At 32.0% G+C, this 21,962-nt stretch overlaps 1 protein-coding gene across 3 annotated transcripts in view; it reads left to right on the top strand.

Annotated features, from left to right (window-relative positions):
* The window catches only part of ATRNL1 (attractin like 1), a 1,148,868-nt gene that overhangs the window by 373,365 nt on the left and 753,541 nt on the right, over positions 1–21,962 (top strand). For all 3 annotated transcript variants that reach the window (XM_001377496.5, XM_007478946.3, XM_056803697.1), the window contains exon 21: positions 6,925–6,977. In XM_001377496.5, the coding sequence (XP_001377533.4) occupies positions 6,925–6,977 (53 nt within the window). The remainder of the gene's footprint in view (positions 1–6,924; positions 6,978–21,962) is intronic.

The following is a 21,962-nucleotide window of genomic DNA, read 5'->3' as shown; positions in this document are numbered from 1 at the left end:
TCTCTATTTATGTTTGAAATCTGAGATTTCTTCCTTCTGTAATCTTTGGTACTTTCAATCTCCCCCTCCCCCTTATTTTCTTTGTTGTTGACTTTTGACTCTCCCCTCTCATTGGGGTTTTCTTGAGGGCTGGATTTTAAAGCTTCTATGCCTTTTTCAACACTGTGTTATTCATATTTCACCAGCACTGGTCTTTACCTCATTTGAAAAATTTTGGGTTTTCATAACTGGTCCTAGCTGGATGCCATCCTTTTCCTTGGGGTTTGGTGGAGTTCTGGACTACGCTGCATAGGCAGTGTTGACCTGTCCCACTCCCTTTATTCCTTAGTTCTTTGTCTTGCCTGTTAACACAGGAAGTCCTAAGCTTGCTTTCCCAGGCACTCTCAGTTCAGATATTTTTGTTTGTGCTCCTAAGTTGTAGCCCCTGATTGATTTATTTAGTTATGGCCAAGTTGGCTGTTGAGGTGTAAGAAATCTTCCAAATCTTCCAACTGAGTAGTCTGTGGCACTGGAAAGATGCAGGATGGGGCAGAATGTTGGGACAGATTTTGAATAAGCCTGTGCCATTTCCTTTTGAGGGCTATTAAGGCTTCCATGCCAAGAGCATGGGAAGTTGGGAAAGAGGTCTTGAGTGAACAGAGAGCCACTACAGTTTCTGGGTTGTATATTTTGAACCTTAATTTGGATCCTTGATGTTTAGGCCATAGAAACAGATGGCTATTTTATCTTTGGTTCATAATTTGTTTTAGGGAGATTTGAGAGGTTGTAGGAATTGTATAAAATGTCTGATATGTTTTCTTGTTGCTCATGCAATGTAGCCCCTACTAATCTTCCTGAATTTTTGATGATAACCACTAAATTCTAGGAAAAATTTCCTGAACATTCTTTGATAATAGCTTGTTGAGAGGTGTCTTTATTTTTCTTGGCCAGTTCTCATTTTGTGCTGAGATGCCATATGACCCATATATTTGACAGGAATTCTGCAGAACTGGCACTTGTCAGTTGACAGCTTCAGATCAGACTCATCTAGGCAGTGCAATAAATTTTATTATTCTTTTCTTATGTTTTTCATTTGTCTTCCAGAAGATAATGAGATCATTTATGTATATCAACACCTCCACACAATTCATATCTTATGCTACCATCTCCATTTGTTTTTGGAAAGTGACAAGTTCCCTGAATATTCATAGGAAAAGAAAATACACATGTGAGGAACATGTGTAGGCAGAGAAAATGCTCAAAATATTATTCTCCTCTCACCTTCAAACAGGGCATATGTATGAGGATATACATGGCCTAAACACACATCATTCCAAGCCAATTTACAACTCTGGCAATTTAGAACCTCCACTATCCTCCAGTGGTTTTGGCATTCTTTTATGTGCCACACACTGATTCTTCTGGGTATTTCTACTACCCCTTTACTTAGTGAACTTCTCTCTTCTAACATCTGATGGTCTCTTTAGGACTATGTGCTTCTCTCTGCTACCATCTACTGGAGTTTAGTAATTCGTATATCTCTGTCTTGCAAAAGAGCACACTAACTTTTATAGAATATAGTTTGGGGCTAAAAATCATTATTCCCACCAAGTAGCCAACAAAGCCCTCATGCCAACATTACATATATTCTTTTGACCTCTTTTTCTCTTGAAGTTGACTGGATTTTAGAAAATTCTTTTTAACTTCTTAAATTCTGAATCACTCGTCAATGTCCCCAAAACCTATTTCAGGGAGTCCTCTGGATAGAAGTCACAGGAGTGACTTTTTTTGTGACAAGATTCAACTTAATTCTGATAGTGTTCCTCATTCAATATATGAATGAAACTAGGGTCAAATGAAACAGGAAGGCTTTGCTTATGACTTTACCTTAGTTCATATTTCCACAATTATGTATCCTTTTCAGCCACGAAATTGCTGGTTATGTAGCATTTTTGGAACAGCATAAAATGCTCATGTCTCTATATTTACAAAACCTATTAACAATTCAGTGTCATAGGCAATATAATCAAAATCCTCTCTTCAGTATTCTGACCTTTACCTGGACATATTCAATAATGAGGAACTCAGTCCTTCACAATGCATCACATTCCACTGTTAGGCAGCTTTAACTATTACGAAACACTTGATTGGATAAATTTAAAATATATTCTACTGCAACGCCTACTGGGCAGAAGTTCCTTTGTATACTTTAGAAGCTACATAATTTCATATTTCTTCCCTCCCAAAATGATTAATGATTTTTTTACTCCAAATTAAAGCATTCTGTTTTTAGCAATAAAAATTCTGCTATATCATGATTTAAAAAATATCTTAGCCAGAAAAATAAATCTGATTGTACTTCAGCTTACATAAGAATAAAAGTGCAGAGTGACTAAAAATCCATGTCAAAGGTAGTTTCTTGGTCAATATAATCAATATATAGTACTTTTTAGCACATTGGCTTGCCATAATAGCAGGTGGTATGAACAATATCAACTTTAGGTAACAAAAATGAAAAGGTTTATAATTCAACACATTTGGGGAAATGGATTACTAGTTGAGTTCATGTCAATATTATCTACTAAAAGGCACTTTCTAAAAATTTCTTGTAATTTCCTAAAGTTAGTATTTTGAGTTGCTCTAGGACTTTGAATGACATTTATTCGAATAAGTAACACTCACAATGCAGGGAATATTATGTTTACTCTTTTTCTGTTCTTAAAGCACTATGGTGAACGTGGTGAGATACTAAATTGCAGCAATTCAGCTTCATTCTTGTGCTGGAAAAAGGGATGTGTAAGAAATGATAAGGTTTGGGGTGGTGAGGGTAAAGGAAAGTACAAAAATGCAATAGTCAGAGTTATTCTAAAGGGCTGCTCCTGCTATATCTGTGGGTTAATTTTGGGGCATTCTTAATGATTTATTGGATTTTTATGTAATAACTATAGCCAGAAAAGACCTAATGCATACTTCTGATTTCAAAAGTAGAATGTACGGAGTCAGAGAAAATCAAATCTTCTAAGCTAGATTGTTTCTTTAGGGCAGTGATGGTGAACCTATAGCATAGATGCCAAAAACGCCACACAGAGTACTCTCTGTGGGCATGTAGCCGCCCTCTTTCCCTTTCCCCAACCTAGAGTTCATTACTAGAAGGGCAGAAAGACTTGGACAGAGCTGTACCCTTCTCCCTCTCCACCATGCCTGATGACATTTTTTTCACATCACCCATGCCTCTGCCCAGCAGCCCAATGGAAGCACTTCTCTCCTGTGTGATGTAAAGGGGAGAGCAAGATATACCCAGCACTAGGTAAGAGGGGTAGGGTGAGGGTGGGGCCCAGCACTCCACCTCTAAAAGGTTCACCATCACTGCTTAGGGGGATGAAATTAAGAGGATTAAAGGGCTATATCATGTTTATTTCCTTATATAACCATAAAGCTAGTCACTCCTACTGTAATTCATTTTTGTAAAAAGCACATTTTATATCAAATATAAGCCTGATAAAAATAATAAAGTAACATTTAACCTAATTAATTAGCTTACTGATATTATATTCTGGTTTAATTATATGTGTTATATGAAAGTTGGAAAATAAGGCTTACTGTTATAAAATTGGCTCTATTCATGATGACTTTAGCATTGTAAAGATTAATATATTCATCTATACACAATAAATTGAAGATGTGTGCTCCTGTTACATTAATATGGAAAGGAATCTATGATCTTATCCCTGTACTCCCTCCAATAACACAGATCACCACGTATCTAGACCTTCCTATCCTGTGGGATTCTTATCCATGTCCTCCAAAAAATAAGAGTCGCTGGACATATACTGACATTAAGAAGATGTGAGTCTCTGTTTCAGGAAGCATTTTGAGTTCATTCCGAACTCAATTCATTACTGCTCAGTTTTTCAAATTTTTTTAGCCTTTCCTATCCCTCCTTGCCAATTTTGGGCCCATGTTGTTGAACATCTACAATGTCTCTGTGCAAGATATTTTTAGCTTAGGACTATCTATCCATGGCACAGTTTGAATGATAGTCATTACTCATTCATGTGGTTTTTTCTGTATAGACTTCTAGGCTATTCTTTTGAAAGGTCGTGAATCTCATTGAAGAAGCCATGTAATGTTCTGAAGCTCAATGCAATCAATATAATACCGTAAGCAAGGTAGGGTGCCTTCAGAGCTACTGCATTCACAGGAATTCCCTCTTGCTTTGTATTTTGTGCAGAAATCCATTATAGCAGTAAGCAAACTCCTTTGGCTCCCAGACATCTCCATTTTAAGCCTCATTTGATTATTACTTATCAGAGAATTATTGCATCTCTGAAGGAATCTTGTATGATCTTTACAAATTTTGAAATCATTCCAAATTCCAGGTACTACTACAAATAGCTACTGTAAATTTTTTTTGTTTACTTGATTAAGCTTCAGTGCAATGTTAAAACTAGAGTAAATCATCATCTCACTATTCTAGGTCTAAGTTATCACATTAGAAAAAAAGAGTTGATTGAATTAGATGATTTAATAGCTTTACAGTTTGTCATATTCTTTCGCGATCCATTTATACACTCCTATAATTTGAAGTGCTTATTTCAGTCTCTAATGATTTTTGTTTCAGTCTTAATCACTTTGCAATTGATCTCTTGCTACAGATTTGGAAGTAATCTTTCTATATCATCTAACAAATTAATACATTTTTATTCTACTACCTGTATGTATTGGGGAACCCAAGATATGATCATAGTAAATATATCTTTGGATACATAAGAAATAAGAATTCTTCTTAATAAAATATATTATTTTGCATAATTAATAATAAAATAATGATAATAACATTTATGTAGCTCTTCTCCTGAAAACAGGAATATAAGGAAACAGACTCAGAGAGGTTAAATGATTTATTTGTGGATATACAGATAATCAGTGGTAGATCTAGAAACTGAGGCCAAGTTTTTTTCTTTTAACTTTACAATGAATTCTTTGATAAAGCATTGACCCTGGAATTATTCTTTCTTTTTGTTCCTTTTAAATATATTTTTACTTCTTTTGTTAAATATTTCCCAATTACATGTAAAATTTTAAAATATTTATTTCAAATTTTTTTGAATTCCAGATTTTCTTTATGTCTCCTACTTCTCTCCCCACCTTCAAAAGTCAAGCAATTTGATATGGATTATATATGTATGGTCATGCAAAACATATTTCTATATTAGAAATGTTGCAAAAGGAAACAAAAAAATAAGAAAAAATTTAAAATGATGTGTAAATCTGCATTAAGAGTTCATCAGTTCTCTCTCTCTGGAGGGGGATAACATTTTTCATTGTGGGTCCTTTGGATCATTTTCTTCATTATAGTTGCTAAGTCTTTCACAGTTGATCATCTTTGCAATATTCCACTTACTATGTAAAGTATTTTTCTGGTTCTGATCATTTCACTTTGCCTGAGTTTATTGTCTTGCTATATTTGCTAAAATCATTCTTCTCATTAATTCTTCATTCTCATTTCTATAGCTTAATATCATATACTACAACTTATTTAGCTATTTCCTATTTGATGATATGCCCATAATTTCCAATTCTTTGCCCCCCACAAAAAGCGCTGTTTTAAATTATATGTAAAAATAGTTCCTTTTCTTCTTTCTTACATCTCTTTTGATATAGGCCCATTAATGGTTTTGCTGAGTCAAAGGCTATCCACAATTTTATAGCCCTTTAGGTATGGTTCCCAGTTGTTTTCCAGAATGCTTGGACTAGTTCACAACTACATTAACAATGAGTTAGTGTCACAAGTTTTCCACTTTACTTCCCATTTTTGTCATTTTCTTTTTCTGTCATGTAAGACAATCAGATAGCTGTGAAGTGGAATCTCAGAATTGTTTTACTTTGCATTTCTCTAATCAGTAGTGACATAGAGTATTTTTCATGTGACCATTGAAAGCTTTGATTTTTTTCCTTCTAAAAACTGATCCATTGATCATCACATCCCTGCTCCACTGATAAAAGTACATTTTTCTGTACTTCTGTACTTCCATAATTTAATTATATCATCCTTTTTGATATTATCTTCATATATAGTTTGAAATATTGTTCTATAACTTTTATAACCAATTGTTTTCTTAGCAATTTTTGTGAATTAGGGACTTCTTATTTTAAAATCTTGGATCTTTGGATTTATCAAATACTAAGTAACAGTGGTCATTAACTACAATGCAGTGTGTACCTAATCTATTCCATTGGTCTACCCTTTTATTTCTGATATTTATAATGCAGTTTGAAATCTGGTACAGTTAGGTTACAGTCCTCTACATTTTTTCATAGATTCTCTTGATATTCTTTACTATTTGTCTTTAAGATAAATTTGTTATTATTTTTCCTAGCTCTATAATTCTTTGATAATTTGATTAGTATGGCAGTAAATAAGTAAATTAACTTAAGCAGAATTGTCATTTTTATTATAACAGGTCAACTTGCCCATGAGCAATTAATATATTTCCAATTGTTTAGATTATTCTTTCTGTGAAAAGTGTTTTTTAGTTATTTTCATTTAGTCCATGGGTTTGTCTCAGCAGCTAGACTCATAGGTATTTTATATTGGAATTAATGTTTCTTAACTATTGTTAATTTACCAGAGCTCTGGGCTATCAAGAGAAAATATGGAAAGGGCTCAGGAAAAGAATAGTAATCTGTTCTGGGAAGAGTTCACCTTTTTACGAGCCTAAAAACAAAAAATCCAAGGCTTATATGCTTTAAACTTAAAGTAAAAATATCTTGACATTGAGAATTTTATCCTCTTCATCACTTGTGCCTTGTGTTCTACTTTTAAAATATCTACTTTTTAAAATAATTTCTCACAATAATATTATAATGCTTCTTTCACATGAATGAGATAAGTATTCTTTTAAGTTAGTGCTTAATAGTAATTGAGATTTTATGTTTTGGCAGATGTGATTCTGAAAATCGTTATGTTGGTAACCCACTGAGAGGAACGTGTTACTGTAAGTATTAGAACATTTTCTTTTAATTTCTCCTTAAGATGTTTTGCATTATTAGATAATTGGAGACATTGCAGCTTTATTGACTTTGTTTTTTAAAAAAAAACACCTTTAAGGCCCTATGTTAAAATATTCTTCTCTTTTTCTTAAACAGGTAGTAGAATTTTTTATAAGAAGTGTAGCCAAAAATGTATATACTATTTTCTTTCTACCACAAGACTCTACAATAGTAGGCATATTGTTTTTAGCTCAAGACTCAGTAAAATATGGTAAGAAACACATATACTTCCCTCATTGGGGCTAATCCCTGAACACAGGATTTTTCAAAAGTGGTGTATTTTGGAGTCAATTGAAAATACCTAGATAAATCAAGTATTTCAAATATTAACCTAAGAGTATGAATATAAAGGAGTGCAGTTCAAGAAAAAAGAGGCATGGCATCAATTAGATTTTTAGGTCTGACATAACCACTCCCAAAAAGAATTTACTCTTTCTCTAACTGAGTAAAATCCATAATTATTTTTCTTTTTGAAACACATTGTACTATATTTCAAATAACCTTTCACTTATAAGTATCTAATAATATTAAATCTCCTGTCAGATTTTAAAATATTTTAAGTATTATTTATTTTTTAAAATTATAGATAACAGGATTAAAATCTTTCCTGAAATTATACTTACTGTCTTAATACCTACCTAATATCCATAACTGTTATACTGTTTTCTGGAGGAATTAAATAAACCAAGATCCTCTTTCTGTTTAGTAAATTTAAGTCCACTGACTCAATTACATTGCATTTCATTCAATAAACTTTGATAAAGAACCTACTCTGTACAGTATACTTGAACAATTCTTTATTCCTTTGATTCAAAGAGTCTATAGTCAAGTAGAGGAATAAGACTTATACAAAAATAAAAGCCAACCAAGTAGGAATATAAATTAATCAATCATCAAACATTGATTAAAGGTCTTTTTGTTCCAGGCTCTGTGCTGGTAATACAAATACAGAAATAACATATCCCCTAATTTTGAGGAGCTCATATATATATATATATATATACATACATATATATATATGTTTGCATACAAATATGTGTGTATGTATTTATTGGTATAGTGATTAAATATGATAGGAATACATACTGGACTTGTGACTTCATTGACATAAAGAACTCCTACATGAGGAAACTTATTGTACCAATACAAGCTGGCTCCTTATATGCAATTTATATTTTTGATTGTTGCCTGGGAGGTTAAATAACTTTCTCAGAGTCACAAAGAAAGTATGTGGCAGAGGCATGAGTAAAACCCAGGTCCCAATGACTTCAAGGCCAGGAGTTTATCAATCATGATAAATAAAAATACATATGTGTATGTGTGTATATATACAAGATCAGAAATGAAACAAGAAAGCCCATTATCACCAATGTTATTTAACATAATATTAGAAATTCTAACAATAGCAGTAAGAGAAGAAAAAAGAAAGTAAAGGAATCTGAATAGAAAAAAGCTAATAAAACTACATTTGTTTGCTGATGACATGATGGTATATGTAGAAAATCAGCTGAAAAGTTAATTGAAATTTTAAATAATTTTAGCCATGTAGCAGGATATAAAACAAATCAACACAAATCATCAGCTTTTTATATAACAGTGACAAAATCTTACAAGAAATCTAGAGATATTCTTTTTAAGAATAACTACAGATAGAATAAAATACCTGAGAGTACAGTTGCCAAAACACTCAGAAACTGTATAAACATAATTATAGTACATTTTTACACAAATAAAGTAATATTTAAATAAATTGGAACATATTAATTGTTCATGGATGGGAAGAGTCAGTATTATTAAAATGATAATCTTACATAAACTAATATACTTATTCAATGTTATCCCAATTAAATTACCAAAAATTATTTGTTAGAAAAAAGAATAAAATAATTAGAAAGAATAAATGATCAAGAATACAGAAGCAATTAATATAAAAATATAATGGAAGGAGATCTAGCAGTAACAGATTTTAAATTGTTTAAAGCAGTAACAAACAAAATTGTCTGGTACTGAACAAAAAACAGAGGGGTAAATCAGTGGAATATAAAAGAGATACAATAAACAGCAGTAAAAGATTATAATAATCTGATATTTCATAAAAACCATAGATCTTGGATTTTAGTATAACAAATCACTCTCAAAAATTGCTGGAATAACTGAAAACTAATTTGTCATAAATGAGGTATAGACATTACACCATTCACTAAGATAAGATCAAAATGGGTATATGATCTAAATATAAAAGGAAATACTACAAGTAAATTAAAAGAATAGGGAACATACTACCTATCTGATTTATGGATAGGAGAGGAATTTATGAGTTGACACGAGATGGAGAACATTGCGAAATATAAAATGGATAGTTTTGAGCACAGTAAGTTGAAAAGGTTTTGTGTAAATAAACATGCTGCTGAGACTAAAAGGAAAGCAGAAAACTTGGAAAAGTTTTTCCTCAGATAGAGGTCTCATATTTAAAATATATAGTGAACAGCATTCAATTTATAAGAATAAGAGCCATCCCCCAATTGGTAAATGGGAAAATTATATGAACAATTTTCTGATGAAGAAATAAAAGCCATAAATAGGTATATGAAGAAATTCTCCAGATCACTACTGATTAGACAAATATAAATCAAAACAATTCTCAGATCTGGCTAAAATGACAAAAAGGCAAAGTGACAAATGTTGAAGGACATATGGAAAAATGGGCACATTAATGCACTGTTGGTGGAGCTGTGAACTCGAACCATTTTGGAGAGCAAATTGGAATTATACCCAGCAAGTTATAAAACTCTGAACCTTAGAGCCAGCAGTATCTTGATTCCATTTTGTAAGGAGATTAGGGAAAGATTTGGAAACCCATAGTTTCCAAAATAGTTATAGCAGCTCCCTTTGTGATGGCAAAGAACTAGAAACTGATGGGACACCCATCAATTGAGGAATGACTAAAGAAATTGTGGTATATAATTGTAGTGGAATATTACTGTATCATAAGAAACTATGAACAACATGATTAAAAGAAAACCTGGAAAGAACTATCTAAGATAATGAATAGTGAAATGAGTAGAACCAAGAGACAGTACTAAATATGGGAAGAATAAACTGATAATATTATCTCTAGAAAGTATACAGAAAGGTAAAACATGAACTTGTTTGCCTTCATGATGATATCTTGTATGATGCTGGGAGAGGTGGAGACACTAGTGAATGAGATCTATTATGCAATTATGAAGAAAAGTAAATTAAATAGGAGATCTGTGGTTTCATTTGTGTAATATCTTCTTTTTCTTCATATATGGAAATACTTGTTTTGTTTGGATTTGTAAACATTTGGATAAATATATATATATACATTTATATTATAATACAGAATCATACAAAAGATTCTACAAAGTAAAGGTGAGGCAGAAATTTATTCTGCTCAGTGGGGGAAGGCAAGTGCAAAGAACATGAGAAGGGAATTGGAGGGTCATGCAAAAGGAATAGTAAGAAAACTTTGACAAATGAAGAAATAATATGAATAGGCAATTATCAGATAAAGAAGTTAAAGCTATTTATGGTCATATAAAAACAATTTCCATCACCCAACACCTATCATACTGGCCAATATTATGGAGAAAGAACATGATAAATATTGGAGGAGGTGCAGGAAAATTGGGACACAAATACATTGTTGATGGAGTGATCTGATCCATCCATTCTGGAGAACAATTTCTAACTATGCACAAAGGGCTCTAAAACTGTTCATGCCCATTGATCAGTAGTTTCCACAACTAAGTTTGTATCACAAAGAGATAAAAAGTGAGGAAAGGACCTTTTTGCACAAAAATAATTACAGTAACATTTTTTTTGTGTGGTGGGAAAAATTAGAAGTCATTGGGATACATTTAAATTGGGGAATGGCTGAACAATTTGTGGTATATGATTGTAATGGGATACTATTGTACTATGAGAACTGGTCAGCAGTATGATTTCAGAAAATCTGGAAAGACTTGCATGAACTGATGAAGTGAAATGAATTTAACAATAGTTTTGGTGAACAACTGTGAATGACCTAGTTATTCCCAGAAGCACAGTGGTACAATATAATCTTAGATACTCATAATGAAAAGTGGAAAGTGTTTTCAGAAAAAGAACTGATACAGTCTGAATGTGGACTAAAGCCTACTATATGTCACATTCTTTTTTCTTTTATTTATTTGAGGTCTCTTCCCCAAAATGACCAATAAGGAAAAGGTTTCCATAATTGCATATGTAAAGTCTATATCAGACTGCTTGCTTTCTCATAGATAGGGCAATGGGGGAGAAGGAATGAAGAAAGAGGATGTGAGAGAGGGAGAGAATTTAGAATTCAAAATTAAAAAATGGTTAAAATATTATATAGAATATATATGTATGTATCTATATACAAATTGAGTTCAAAGATATTCTGGACAGACTAATAACAACTTGAAAAATCAGATCATGTCCCCTGAAGATAGCACTGGATAAGATGACTGGAGAAAGGATGTTGTAAACATAAAGTAGATTAATTTGGTTTGAATGTAGAGTGGAGTATGGTGACCGGAACAATATTAAATCAGTCTGGAAATACATGTTGGTGCCAGATTGTAAAATATTTTAATTCAAAAGAAGAAGTTGGAATTTGGAGCATAGAGCACCATTGGAGTTTTGTGATCAAGGTAAATACATGGTGAAATGGCACTTATTCCTCAGAGAAATAGAATTAGGAAGAAGAGGTTCCTTGTAATAAATGGTCAATTTTCAAATTAGTGAAGTATAATATGAAATTTTTGCTTATATTCCTTCAAGAGAAGGACAAGTATTGAAGGAGGCTAATGGGAAGGAAAAATATACTTTGGAATTTCCACTGTGGAAAGCATGATAGAAAAACTGTCAATTAGCACATGAGTAGAAGAGGAGAAGCTTGGTTTTGGGAGCAACAAAGATTAGAATTTGACAAGGGGTGTGTGGTATAAGGACAAGAGGACAAGGAATTCAGGGAAAATGATAATGTTTCATTGAAATGGTTAAACATAAGGCCAATACTACATCACAGCACCAGTTATTTGAATCTACATCTTCCTCTTCAAATTGACTGATGTTCATAATGACAGAGCCAGTATGATATAGTGGATAGAAAATTCTCCTTAAAGCCATGAAGACCTGACATATACTGGTTTTGTGACCCTGAGCAAGTCAATTAATGCTCTAGTCAACATGTTAAGATTATAAATTGCAGAGAAGGTGTTGAAGTATATTGACAGAAAGTCTCCCCATCTGGAGTTCCCAAGACCGATAAAAATCACAGGTCTCATCATTATCTTTTCCCTGTCATGACAATGCCTTGAATCATATAAATCACATTCAGTGTATTGTGATTTAAAAAGTTAGGGAAAAACATTCCATTTTATAGAGAACCACACAAAAATATTTAAAGTTGAAAAAAGTATAGTATTACTTGGAAAGATAACCATCAATTATCTGAAAATTTTAGATATGTAGATTACAGTATCATCAATGTAGATCTGGGAGATTGAATTTACTTTTTATTGTTTAATACTCTGATTATATGGATGAGAAAACTGAAACCCAGAAAGAGAAAATTATTTGTACAATATTACATAGTAAGTAGCAAAGACAGTATTTTAATTCACATCTTGTTACTTCAAGATCAGTGTACATTCCACTGCACCCCTTCATTGCAATCTGGTTGTCAAGATTCCAGACAGCCATGGTTTTACTCTACAGTTGATGTGACTGAACAAGTTAAAATATTTGAGTGAGAAATTATCCAATAATCGAAATCTTAATTTATAGATTGTCGTCTTAAAAGAAAAATAGCTGATATTTAAGTATATGTTCAACATAAATTAAATTTGATATTTATAATACACTATATGCAAAGTTCTTTGTATTTTTGTTTTCCACCATCACTATCAAGCATTTGTATGTTTATAGACAGTAGGAGGCAGAACCAAACTGTTTTTATTTCCCTAGCACTGAGCATAGTAACCTTACACACAGTAGGCTCTTAGTAAATGTTTGTTCAATTGATTTTTCTTTCTTGCTAATATCTTGAGGGCAAGGCACTCACCTTGTGCCATTTCCATCATATTTTACTCCTTATCTCTTTAAGTCTTTGTGATTTGGCCGCACTCCTTTTCTCATGTTCTGACTTCACACATCATTGAACTGATATCAGCACTGCTCCCTGTAAGTCTGTACAAAGAAGCTGCATCTGCATGCGGTTGTTCATTCTTATCCTTGAGTTGTTCTTTAACAAACATGTCGAATATAGCTTCTCTTTATTTATGTATCTGTCTATAATTACCTCTGGATCACCTTATATTATAGGGCTGTCAGAGTCCATGCAGTCAAATTTTGCCATATTAAAATTGGATGTCTGTTGTTAAGCATTCAGTAGCCTGTTGCTTATGGATTAATTTATTTGATATGGAAAGCTTTATGATTTCTTTTTGTTTCTCTATGGCAGGCATGAGGAAAGAAGTTCGTGTTATTCAAAATGACAAACCCAAGCTTTGGGTTTGTTTGGGGTAATAGTGCTGGAGAAAATTTTGTCTTAAATCTCATATAACATCGTACATGAGAAAATTTCTTTCTGGTTCATTTAGCTTTATGCTAGTTTCCAGAGCCACAGACTAAACTTCAAGTAGTAGGAGAAAAAGCACCTCCTTTTGAGATAAAAACAAACAAACAAACAAGGGGAAGGAATAGGAGAAGTAAGAATAACATATTTTTACATTATAAGAACTGGAACCTAATTACTCATAGTTCCATAGATCTAAGATTTAGAATGCAATGTGGAGTAGATTTTTATACTAGTTCACATAATTTTTCTTCCTTGAGTGGTTCTACACAAATAAAATGGATCTATAATCCTAAACTATAAACACTTTGGGCTAAATTAAATGAGATTATTAGAGGTAATAAAATTACTGAGCCCCAAACTGTGAAGTTAAACAGGACTTCAGAGGCCATCAATGTCAACCTCTAACTGAGTAAGAAGACTCTCTGTACCTTATATCTTAAGTGGTCATTCAGTCTTTTGTTGAGAGCTTTCAAGAGTAAGTCACTAATTCTCAGGAAGCCTACTCTATTTTTTACTATCTGTAACCGTGACATTGTTTTCTTCAACATGAATCCTAAATTTGACACTTTTCAATTTCTGCCTATTACTCTTAGTTTTGCTTGCTGAGTCTGATCAAACAAATCTAACTCACTCCCACATGACAATACTCCACATAATTGTAGATAGTTAACACCATCTACGTTTCTCATTTTGGGTTATGATTACCAGATTTTTTAGTTCCTTTTAATACAACATAAACTTGAGACCTGTTAGCATTCTGACTGCCTTCTGGGTGTACTTTACATTATTAATGCCTATTTGGCCTCATTTCTAAAATATATAGAGAGATGACTCAAATTTATAAGAATACATGTCATTCCCCGATTGATAATTGATCAAAGAAAATGAACAGGCAGTTCTCAGAAGAAGAAATTAAAACTATCCATAGTCATATGAACAAGTGCTTCAAATCACTATGGATTAGAGAAATGCAAGTAGAATAACTCTGAAATACCACCCCATAACTAACAAATTAGCTAACATAATCGAAAAGGAAAATTATAATGTTGGAGGGGATATAGGAAAATTGGGATACTAATACACTCTTGGTGGAGCAGTAAATTGGAATCTGGAACCATGATTTCCTTTAGCCAGCAATACTAGGTCTATATCCCATAGATCTCAAAGAAAAAAGGAAAAGAATGTGTTTGTAAATATCTATAGCATATTTATTTGTTATTTTATATGTAATTTATAGCATTTATATGTAATTTGTAGTGGCTCTTTCTCTAGTCACAAAGAATTGGAAATAGAAGAATCGAATTGGGGAATAACTGAGCAAGTTATAATAGAAAACTATTTTGCTATAAGAACTTATGAGCAGGAGGATTTCATAAAAAACCCTGGAAGACTTAGATGAACTGATGCAGAATGAGGTGAGCAGAACCAGGAGAAAATTATATGTAGTAACAAAAATACTGTGTGATGATCAATTGTGAAGGATTAAAATATCAGCAATGCAGAGATCCAATATAACCCCAGGGGACACATGATGAAAAATGATATTCATAGTCATAGAAGGACTTGTTGCAGATTGAAACATACCATGTTTCACTTTATTTCCTTGACTTCTTGTGTGCATGATATATGTTTTTTTTCACAACATGAGATATGTGTAAATATGTATTTCATGACCACACTTGTATAACCCATATCACATTATTTCCTGTTCCAGGGAGAGGATGGGAATATGTCAGGAAATAATTGTTAAAATTGTTTCTACATGTAATAATTGAAAAATACAGTTATAAAATTATTAATAATTTTTCTAAAATGTGGTACCCAGAGCTAAACTTCTTCATATTTCAGATGTGATCTGAATAGTGCAGAGTATAGTCAAATATCATATTTTCTTTTGAATGCTGTGTCTCATGAATTTTTATTGTAATTAAATTGACTTTTCATAGCTTAGGTGGAAAGTGTTCAGGACATCATCTTCAAGATTCATAAACTGTTGTTTTAAATAGAATGCTTTTGTTACTAAATTAAAAAAATCTAACATTAAATATTATATAATACCTGAAATGACTGATAACCAATTTTTAAAAGAAGAAACTTTTAAATTACTATTTAAATTATTATTTTTAATATTTTATTTTATTATAGGTATATTATTTTAATTCATATTATTTATTTTTAATTTAAAATATTCCTTTATTTTTAACATTCATGTTTTTAAGTTTTTAGTTTCGAATTTTCTCCTTTTGCACCTGCTTCTTTTGAGAAGGCAATAAATGTAATGAGTTATACATATGAAATAATGCAAAACATATTTCCATATTAACTATATTGCAAAAAAGGAAGAAAATGGAGTGAAAAAATTATGCTTCAGTCTGTACTCTGACTCTTTAAGTTCTCTCTCCAGAAGTGAATAGTATTTTTCGACACGAGTCCTTGGAACTGTCTTGGATCATTGCATTGATCAGAATAGTCAAATCACTCACAATTGACCATTCTTACAATATTACTGCTACAATGTATAACAGTCTCATTCTGCTTTGCTAACTCTGCATCAGATCCTCTAAGTTTTCCTAGACTTTCTCAAACTATCCTGCTTGTCATTTCTTATAGCCAATAGTTTTTTTTTTAAATCATATTCGTATGCTACAATTTGTTCAACCATTCTCCAATTGATTGGCCTTCCCTCAGTTTCCAATTCTTTGCTATCAGCAAAAGAATGACTTCAAGTACTTTTGTAGAAATAGATCATTTTGCCTTTTTTTGATCTCTACCGGATATAGACCCAGTAGTATCATTGATGGGTAAAAAGAGTATGTACAATTCTCTGGCCCTTTGGGGTAATTCCAAATTTTTCTCCTAAATGTTTGGACTTCTTCACAACTCCACAAACCCTACCTTAGTGTCCTGAATTTTCAACATTCCCTTCAACATTTGTCAATTTCTTTTTTTAATGTTATGTTAATACATCTAATAGTTGTGAGGTGGTACCTCAGTATGGTTTTAATTTGCATTTCTCTAATCAATAGTGATTTATAGAATTTTTCAAATAAGTATTAGATTCGTTTCATTTTTTCTCCTGAAAACTGGCTATTCACATCTTTTGACCACTTATTAATTGGGGAATGACATATTTTTATAAATTTTTGTCAGAATTCCTTATGTTTTGAGAAATGAAGACTTTTTTTTTTCTAGAAACTTGCTGTAAAAATTTCTTGCTTCTCTTCTAATCCTACCTGTATTTGTTTTGTTTGTGCAAAAGCTTTTCAATTTCACACAATCAAAACTATCAATTTTACTTCCCATCATCCTCCCTCTCTCTTTTTAGTCATATATTCCCCTATTATCCATAGTTCTGACAGGCAAAGTTGTCCATGCTCCCATGTTTGCTTATGATGTTTTAAAAATCTTATACCTATTTTGATCTTATCTTGGTGAAATCTTACTCTTTACCTAATTTCTGACAAACTGCTTCCTCATTTTCCTAGCACTTTTTGTCAAATATTTAGTTCTTATCCCAAAAGCTTAAATCTTTGGGTTTATCAAACACTAGATTACTGTGGTCATTTATTACAGGTATTATGTACCAAATCTATTCTAATCCACCATTCTCTTTCTTAGCCACTGTCATATTGTTTTTGTAATTACTGCTTTGTAACATAGTCTGGAAGCTGGTACCACAATAGTTCCTTCCTTTTAATTTTTTTTTCCATTGACTCCCTTGATATATCCTAGTTCATTATTGCAATGACTACTTCAAATACTGGTTCAAGTAACAAAATTTAATTATAGAAGAAGTGTACATATGAAAGTTGCTACTATTTTGAGGTTTGCTTCTAGTGATCTTAATATGTGTTATATGTAAGGTTAACATATTTTAAAAATGATATCATAGCTCCCATAAAATTATCAAAGTCATTTAAAACTTACAAAGCAAAATTCAAAATAAAAATCTCTAATTTTCAAAGCAAATGTACAAAAAATTGAAATATTTATTCCAAAAACAAAGACTAATAAAAACAAAGGGTAAAAGTTAACTTGTCGTTCAACTTACAAGGTTAGTTAATATGTCAAATATTTTCCCTAGGTATTTAACAGGTACAGATATCCCTTCATGTAATATAATTGTTAAATATGGAATAAAATTGACCAGAAAATATTAGGTTCCTTTTTATTCAAATGACTAAATGCCTTTTAAAACTTCCCAAACCTTCATGATGTCCTAGGAAAGAATCTGAGATCACTATGTGAAATATTTAACCTAGTTTTTCTCTGAATGGATTTATTATCCTTTGTCTTTATGGGAAAACAGATATTTTCCATGAAAAGTATCAAGCATAGCCATAGTACAAGAGATGCAATACACAAAGTAATCTTATTATTCTTATCCAGTATTTTATTTTGGATAAATGGTTCTGACCATATTAAATTATGTAAATAATAAAACTGTATGATTATCATAACAGATGAATGAAAAGTGTTTATTAAAATTCAATACTCATTTACATGAAAAGTAATAAACTATAGGAATAATTTTTCCTTAATAGAAAGACAAGAATTTATCTGAATGCAAGAGGCAGCTTTGTATGTAATGAGAAATATGGTAAATTTTTCCCATTGAGAACAAAGATAAAGAATATTGTCTACTTTCTTCTTTAGAATACTAGTTTTAGAAATGCTAATTTTAGCATTTCTTTTCTTAATATACAAGGAAAATAAATTTAAAAATAAGCATTGCATTCTAGACCTCAAATTGAAAACTTTGAAATGTTAGAAATTCTTGTTTATATAGTTCAACTCCATTTTACAGAAAAGGAAAAATGAGACTCAGATTCTAGCCTGAGGATAAAGAGGTGGATTTCAATTTAGCTAAGGTATAGCTGCAAAAGAGAGAATAATTTGTAACACACTTGAAAGGATGGTCTTGAGTCAGATTGGGAAGGTTTTGAAATGCAAAAAAGGAGTTTGTATTTTATCATACATGCAATGGGTTAGTCAAAGAAGCTTCTTGGTCAGAGGAGTGATAAGATTTATGCTCAGGTGGTAAGAATATAAGCTTAAACTCTGTCCGGAGCTGGTATTATAAAAACCTAAATATTACCTTGTCTGCTACCATGTCTATTTCTTCAACATCATCTTTATCTGTCCCATGTGATTTTCTGCCTGTCATGCAGGGATAATCTCAAATCACACCAACCTCTTTGCCAGACATCAACCTTGTCTTTAACAACTTTCATAAGTATGGCTTTAATGTTTAAGGGATTCTGATTGCATTACATTTGTGATGCAAATACTTGAAGACACCTGAAAATTCTCTGTTATAATATTTATTATCTTCTGCTAGTAGACACTATTCCCCTTTCTTGGAAGTCACCTGATTGAGAACAACCTCTCCTTAATTTTCTTTTTACAAAGGAAATCTTTATTTGGCTTTTCATAAAGATATGGAATTGTGTCTTGTATGCCAATTTAGTCTCTCCAAGACCAGGTCCTTAAGAAAAGATGTTGATACTAAAGCATTTTTAGACAAAGGTATAAGAGAGAGTTACCATGACAGTGATTATTATAATAATACTATTATTACCTGAGACTGGAGAAGGATTTCTTTGAGCCTGTCAGTAATTGTTATGAGGCCCTCCAGAATGACAAGGAGGAGGGAAGAGAGGAAGAATCTTTATCCATGATACTAATGAACCATTTTATGAAGGCACTTCTGTATGATAAATATTCTATGAATTGTAAAGAAAAATTCTATAAGAATTCAGACTTCAGCCTGGAAAAGTTTCATGAAGTTGTTTTAAGGTGATCTAGGTCAGAAAGAATAATTATGATCTCATGGGAAGAAAATGAGGTGGCTGTGAAGTCAGAGGGAAAAAATGCTATCTATTAGGTATTTTCAAGGAATGATGATCCATTTCTACTTTTAACCTGGAAAAATGAGGTAGATTTTTTAAATAGAATTTTAAAAGCTAAATTTTAATACAGTTATTTTCTTTTATAATGAAACAAAATAGTTAATTGTTTAAGTAGAATAGGGCAAGAATAAAAGATAAGTATAAGAAACTTGCCAAGAGAATAAGAAAACAATAAGAAAGTCACAAAAAAGATCTGAAGACTGAATATAATTGGAAAGAAAAAGGCTTTTGTAAAGGAATACCAGAATAATGAAACTACTTTTTATTTCTTTCATGTATCAACTTAGAAGATATAAAGGGTATATAGGAAAATGTTCCCAAACTGTTTTTTTTTTAATTTCTTCATAGTCAAATGAACAACTAAGCTATAAAATTCTATTTGATTTATTTTATATATGGTCACTTTTTACTTTTCTGTGAGGCTACACTGGTTCCAGAGTTAGAATGTATAGGCCCAGTACCTGAATTAGGCAATATTTTTCTTAATCTTAAAACAAACAAACACTGAATCATGGTAAACTTAAACCATCTTCCCTCCTTAATTGTAGAGAAAGGGTTTTTTTTCCCTCCAAAATAAAAATAATCATAAAGCACTAGATGGCAGCCTTGTTGTGTATAAGAGACTTTTAAAGCTTAAAAACATTGTAAGGAAAGACTGTTTTAATTGATAACTTTTTTTTTTACAAAGGAGTGTTGTTTTAACATTGTTAAAAGAACCTTCCCTGCTTTTAAAGATTAAATGGAGAAGTAAAATATATCATCCTAACACTAAATTAAATAATTTGGAAAAATTGTTAATATAAGTTCAATTGGAAGAAGTTGAATTATAGCTGAGGGTGCATGGTTAGAAAGAGAATACATGAGCTGCCCATTTGTAATCCCCCATTCTTGATATATAATTAATTTAACTCACTTTTCTAGTCTTGCATATCTTTGGTATCTTTTTTTCATTGAAATAATCTTTCTTACCCTTCCTTGTGTGTAATTCTTCATTTGTAAGAAACTGCAGCATATTTATGTCCACTGTGCTCTCTTGTCCTTTAAATAACTTGGCATTTAGATTCTTTGGACTGTTTTGTGAATAACAGCAATATGGTACCACTATAAAAATGTTAAAAATGTTAACATTTTTTAAATCCTTACCTTCTGTATTAAAATCAATAGTAGATATTGGCACTAGGGTATAAGAGCAGTAATGGTTAGGCAAATTGGGGTTAATTGACTTGCGCATGATCACACAGCTAGGAAGTGTCTGAGGTCATATTTGAATCCAGGATATCTTCTATCTCTAGGCTTGACTTTCTAGTCACTGATCCATGTAGCTGCCCCTACGTTAATTTTTTTTTTTCAAAGAGAAACTTGGGGTCTTTAAAATATTTTGCAACTTCTCTGTCTGTCTCTGTGTCTGTCTCCGTCTCTCTCTCTCTCTCTCTCTCTCTCTCTCTCTCTCTCTCTCTCTCTCTCTCTCTCTCTCTCTCTCTCTCTCTCTCTCTCTCTTTCTCTCCCTCTCCTCTCTCTCTCTCTCCCTCACACTCTCTTCCATCTATTCAATTTGGTGCCCAGGTATGGACCATCTGCACAAGCTTATAGATCAGATCAATGTGATGTCCACTTATCTGAATGTCACTTGTTACTTATCGATGATACAAATACCATTCATTTCTTCTCCTCTTGTACTAGGAGAACAAGTGAAACAAGTCTAGTTTTTCTTCCACAAGGATGTTCTTTAGAACATGAACTGTGCACAATAACAGCAATATTGTATGATGAAAAACTTTGAATGATTTAGCTATTCTCAGCAAAACAATAATCTAAAATAATCCCAAAAGATTTATGGTGAAAAATTCTATCTTCCTCCAGAGAAAGAATTAATAGAATTTGAATGCAGAGTCAAAGCATATTATTTTACTTTCCTCTTTTTTTTTGTATTTTCTTCCAAAAAATGTCCAATATGGAAAAGTTTTACATGAAAAAATAATAATAGTTAATGTTTATATAGCACTTTAATTTTTTTGAGCACTTTAAAAATGTTATTTTATCCTTGCAGCAACTCTGGGAGGCATGTATTGTTATTTTACTTATTTTAAAGATATAAAACTGAGGAAGATGGAGGCTAAATGAATTGCACAGGGATACATGGCTAATTAAATGTCTGAAGCTGGATTTGAACTCAGATTTTCCTCTCTCTAGTTCACTATTATGTTCACCATACCTCTTAGCTGTCTCAGATTTATCCCATTAAATCCTAGATTAGTGCAGAGCCTTCTAACTGAGATCCATAACAATACAAATTAGTTTCAACTAACTCTTTACACGGGCGGGGGTGGGGGGGACGCAAAGGAGAAATACCTGTTACCCAGACAATGCTATTCAGTTAGATAAAGAATTCATTGAATAGTGTCATAAGT

Source organism: Monodelphis domestica, chromosome 1, assembly GCF_027887165.1.
Source record: "Monodelphis domestica isolate mMonDom1 chromosome 1, mMonDom1.pri, whole genome shotgun sequence".
Taxonomy (NCBI): domain Eukaryota; kingdom Metazoa; phylum Chordata; class Mammalia; order Didelphimorphia; family Didelphidae; genus Monodelphis; species Monodelphis domestica.
This window is presented reverse-complemented; position numbering and strand designations above follow the sequence as displayed.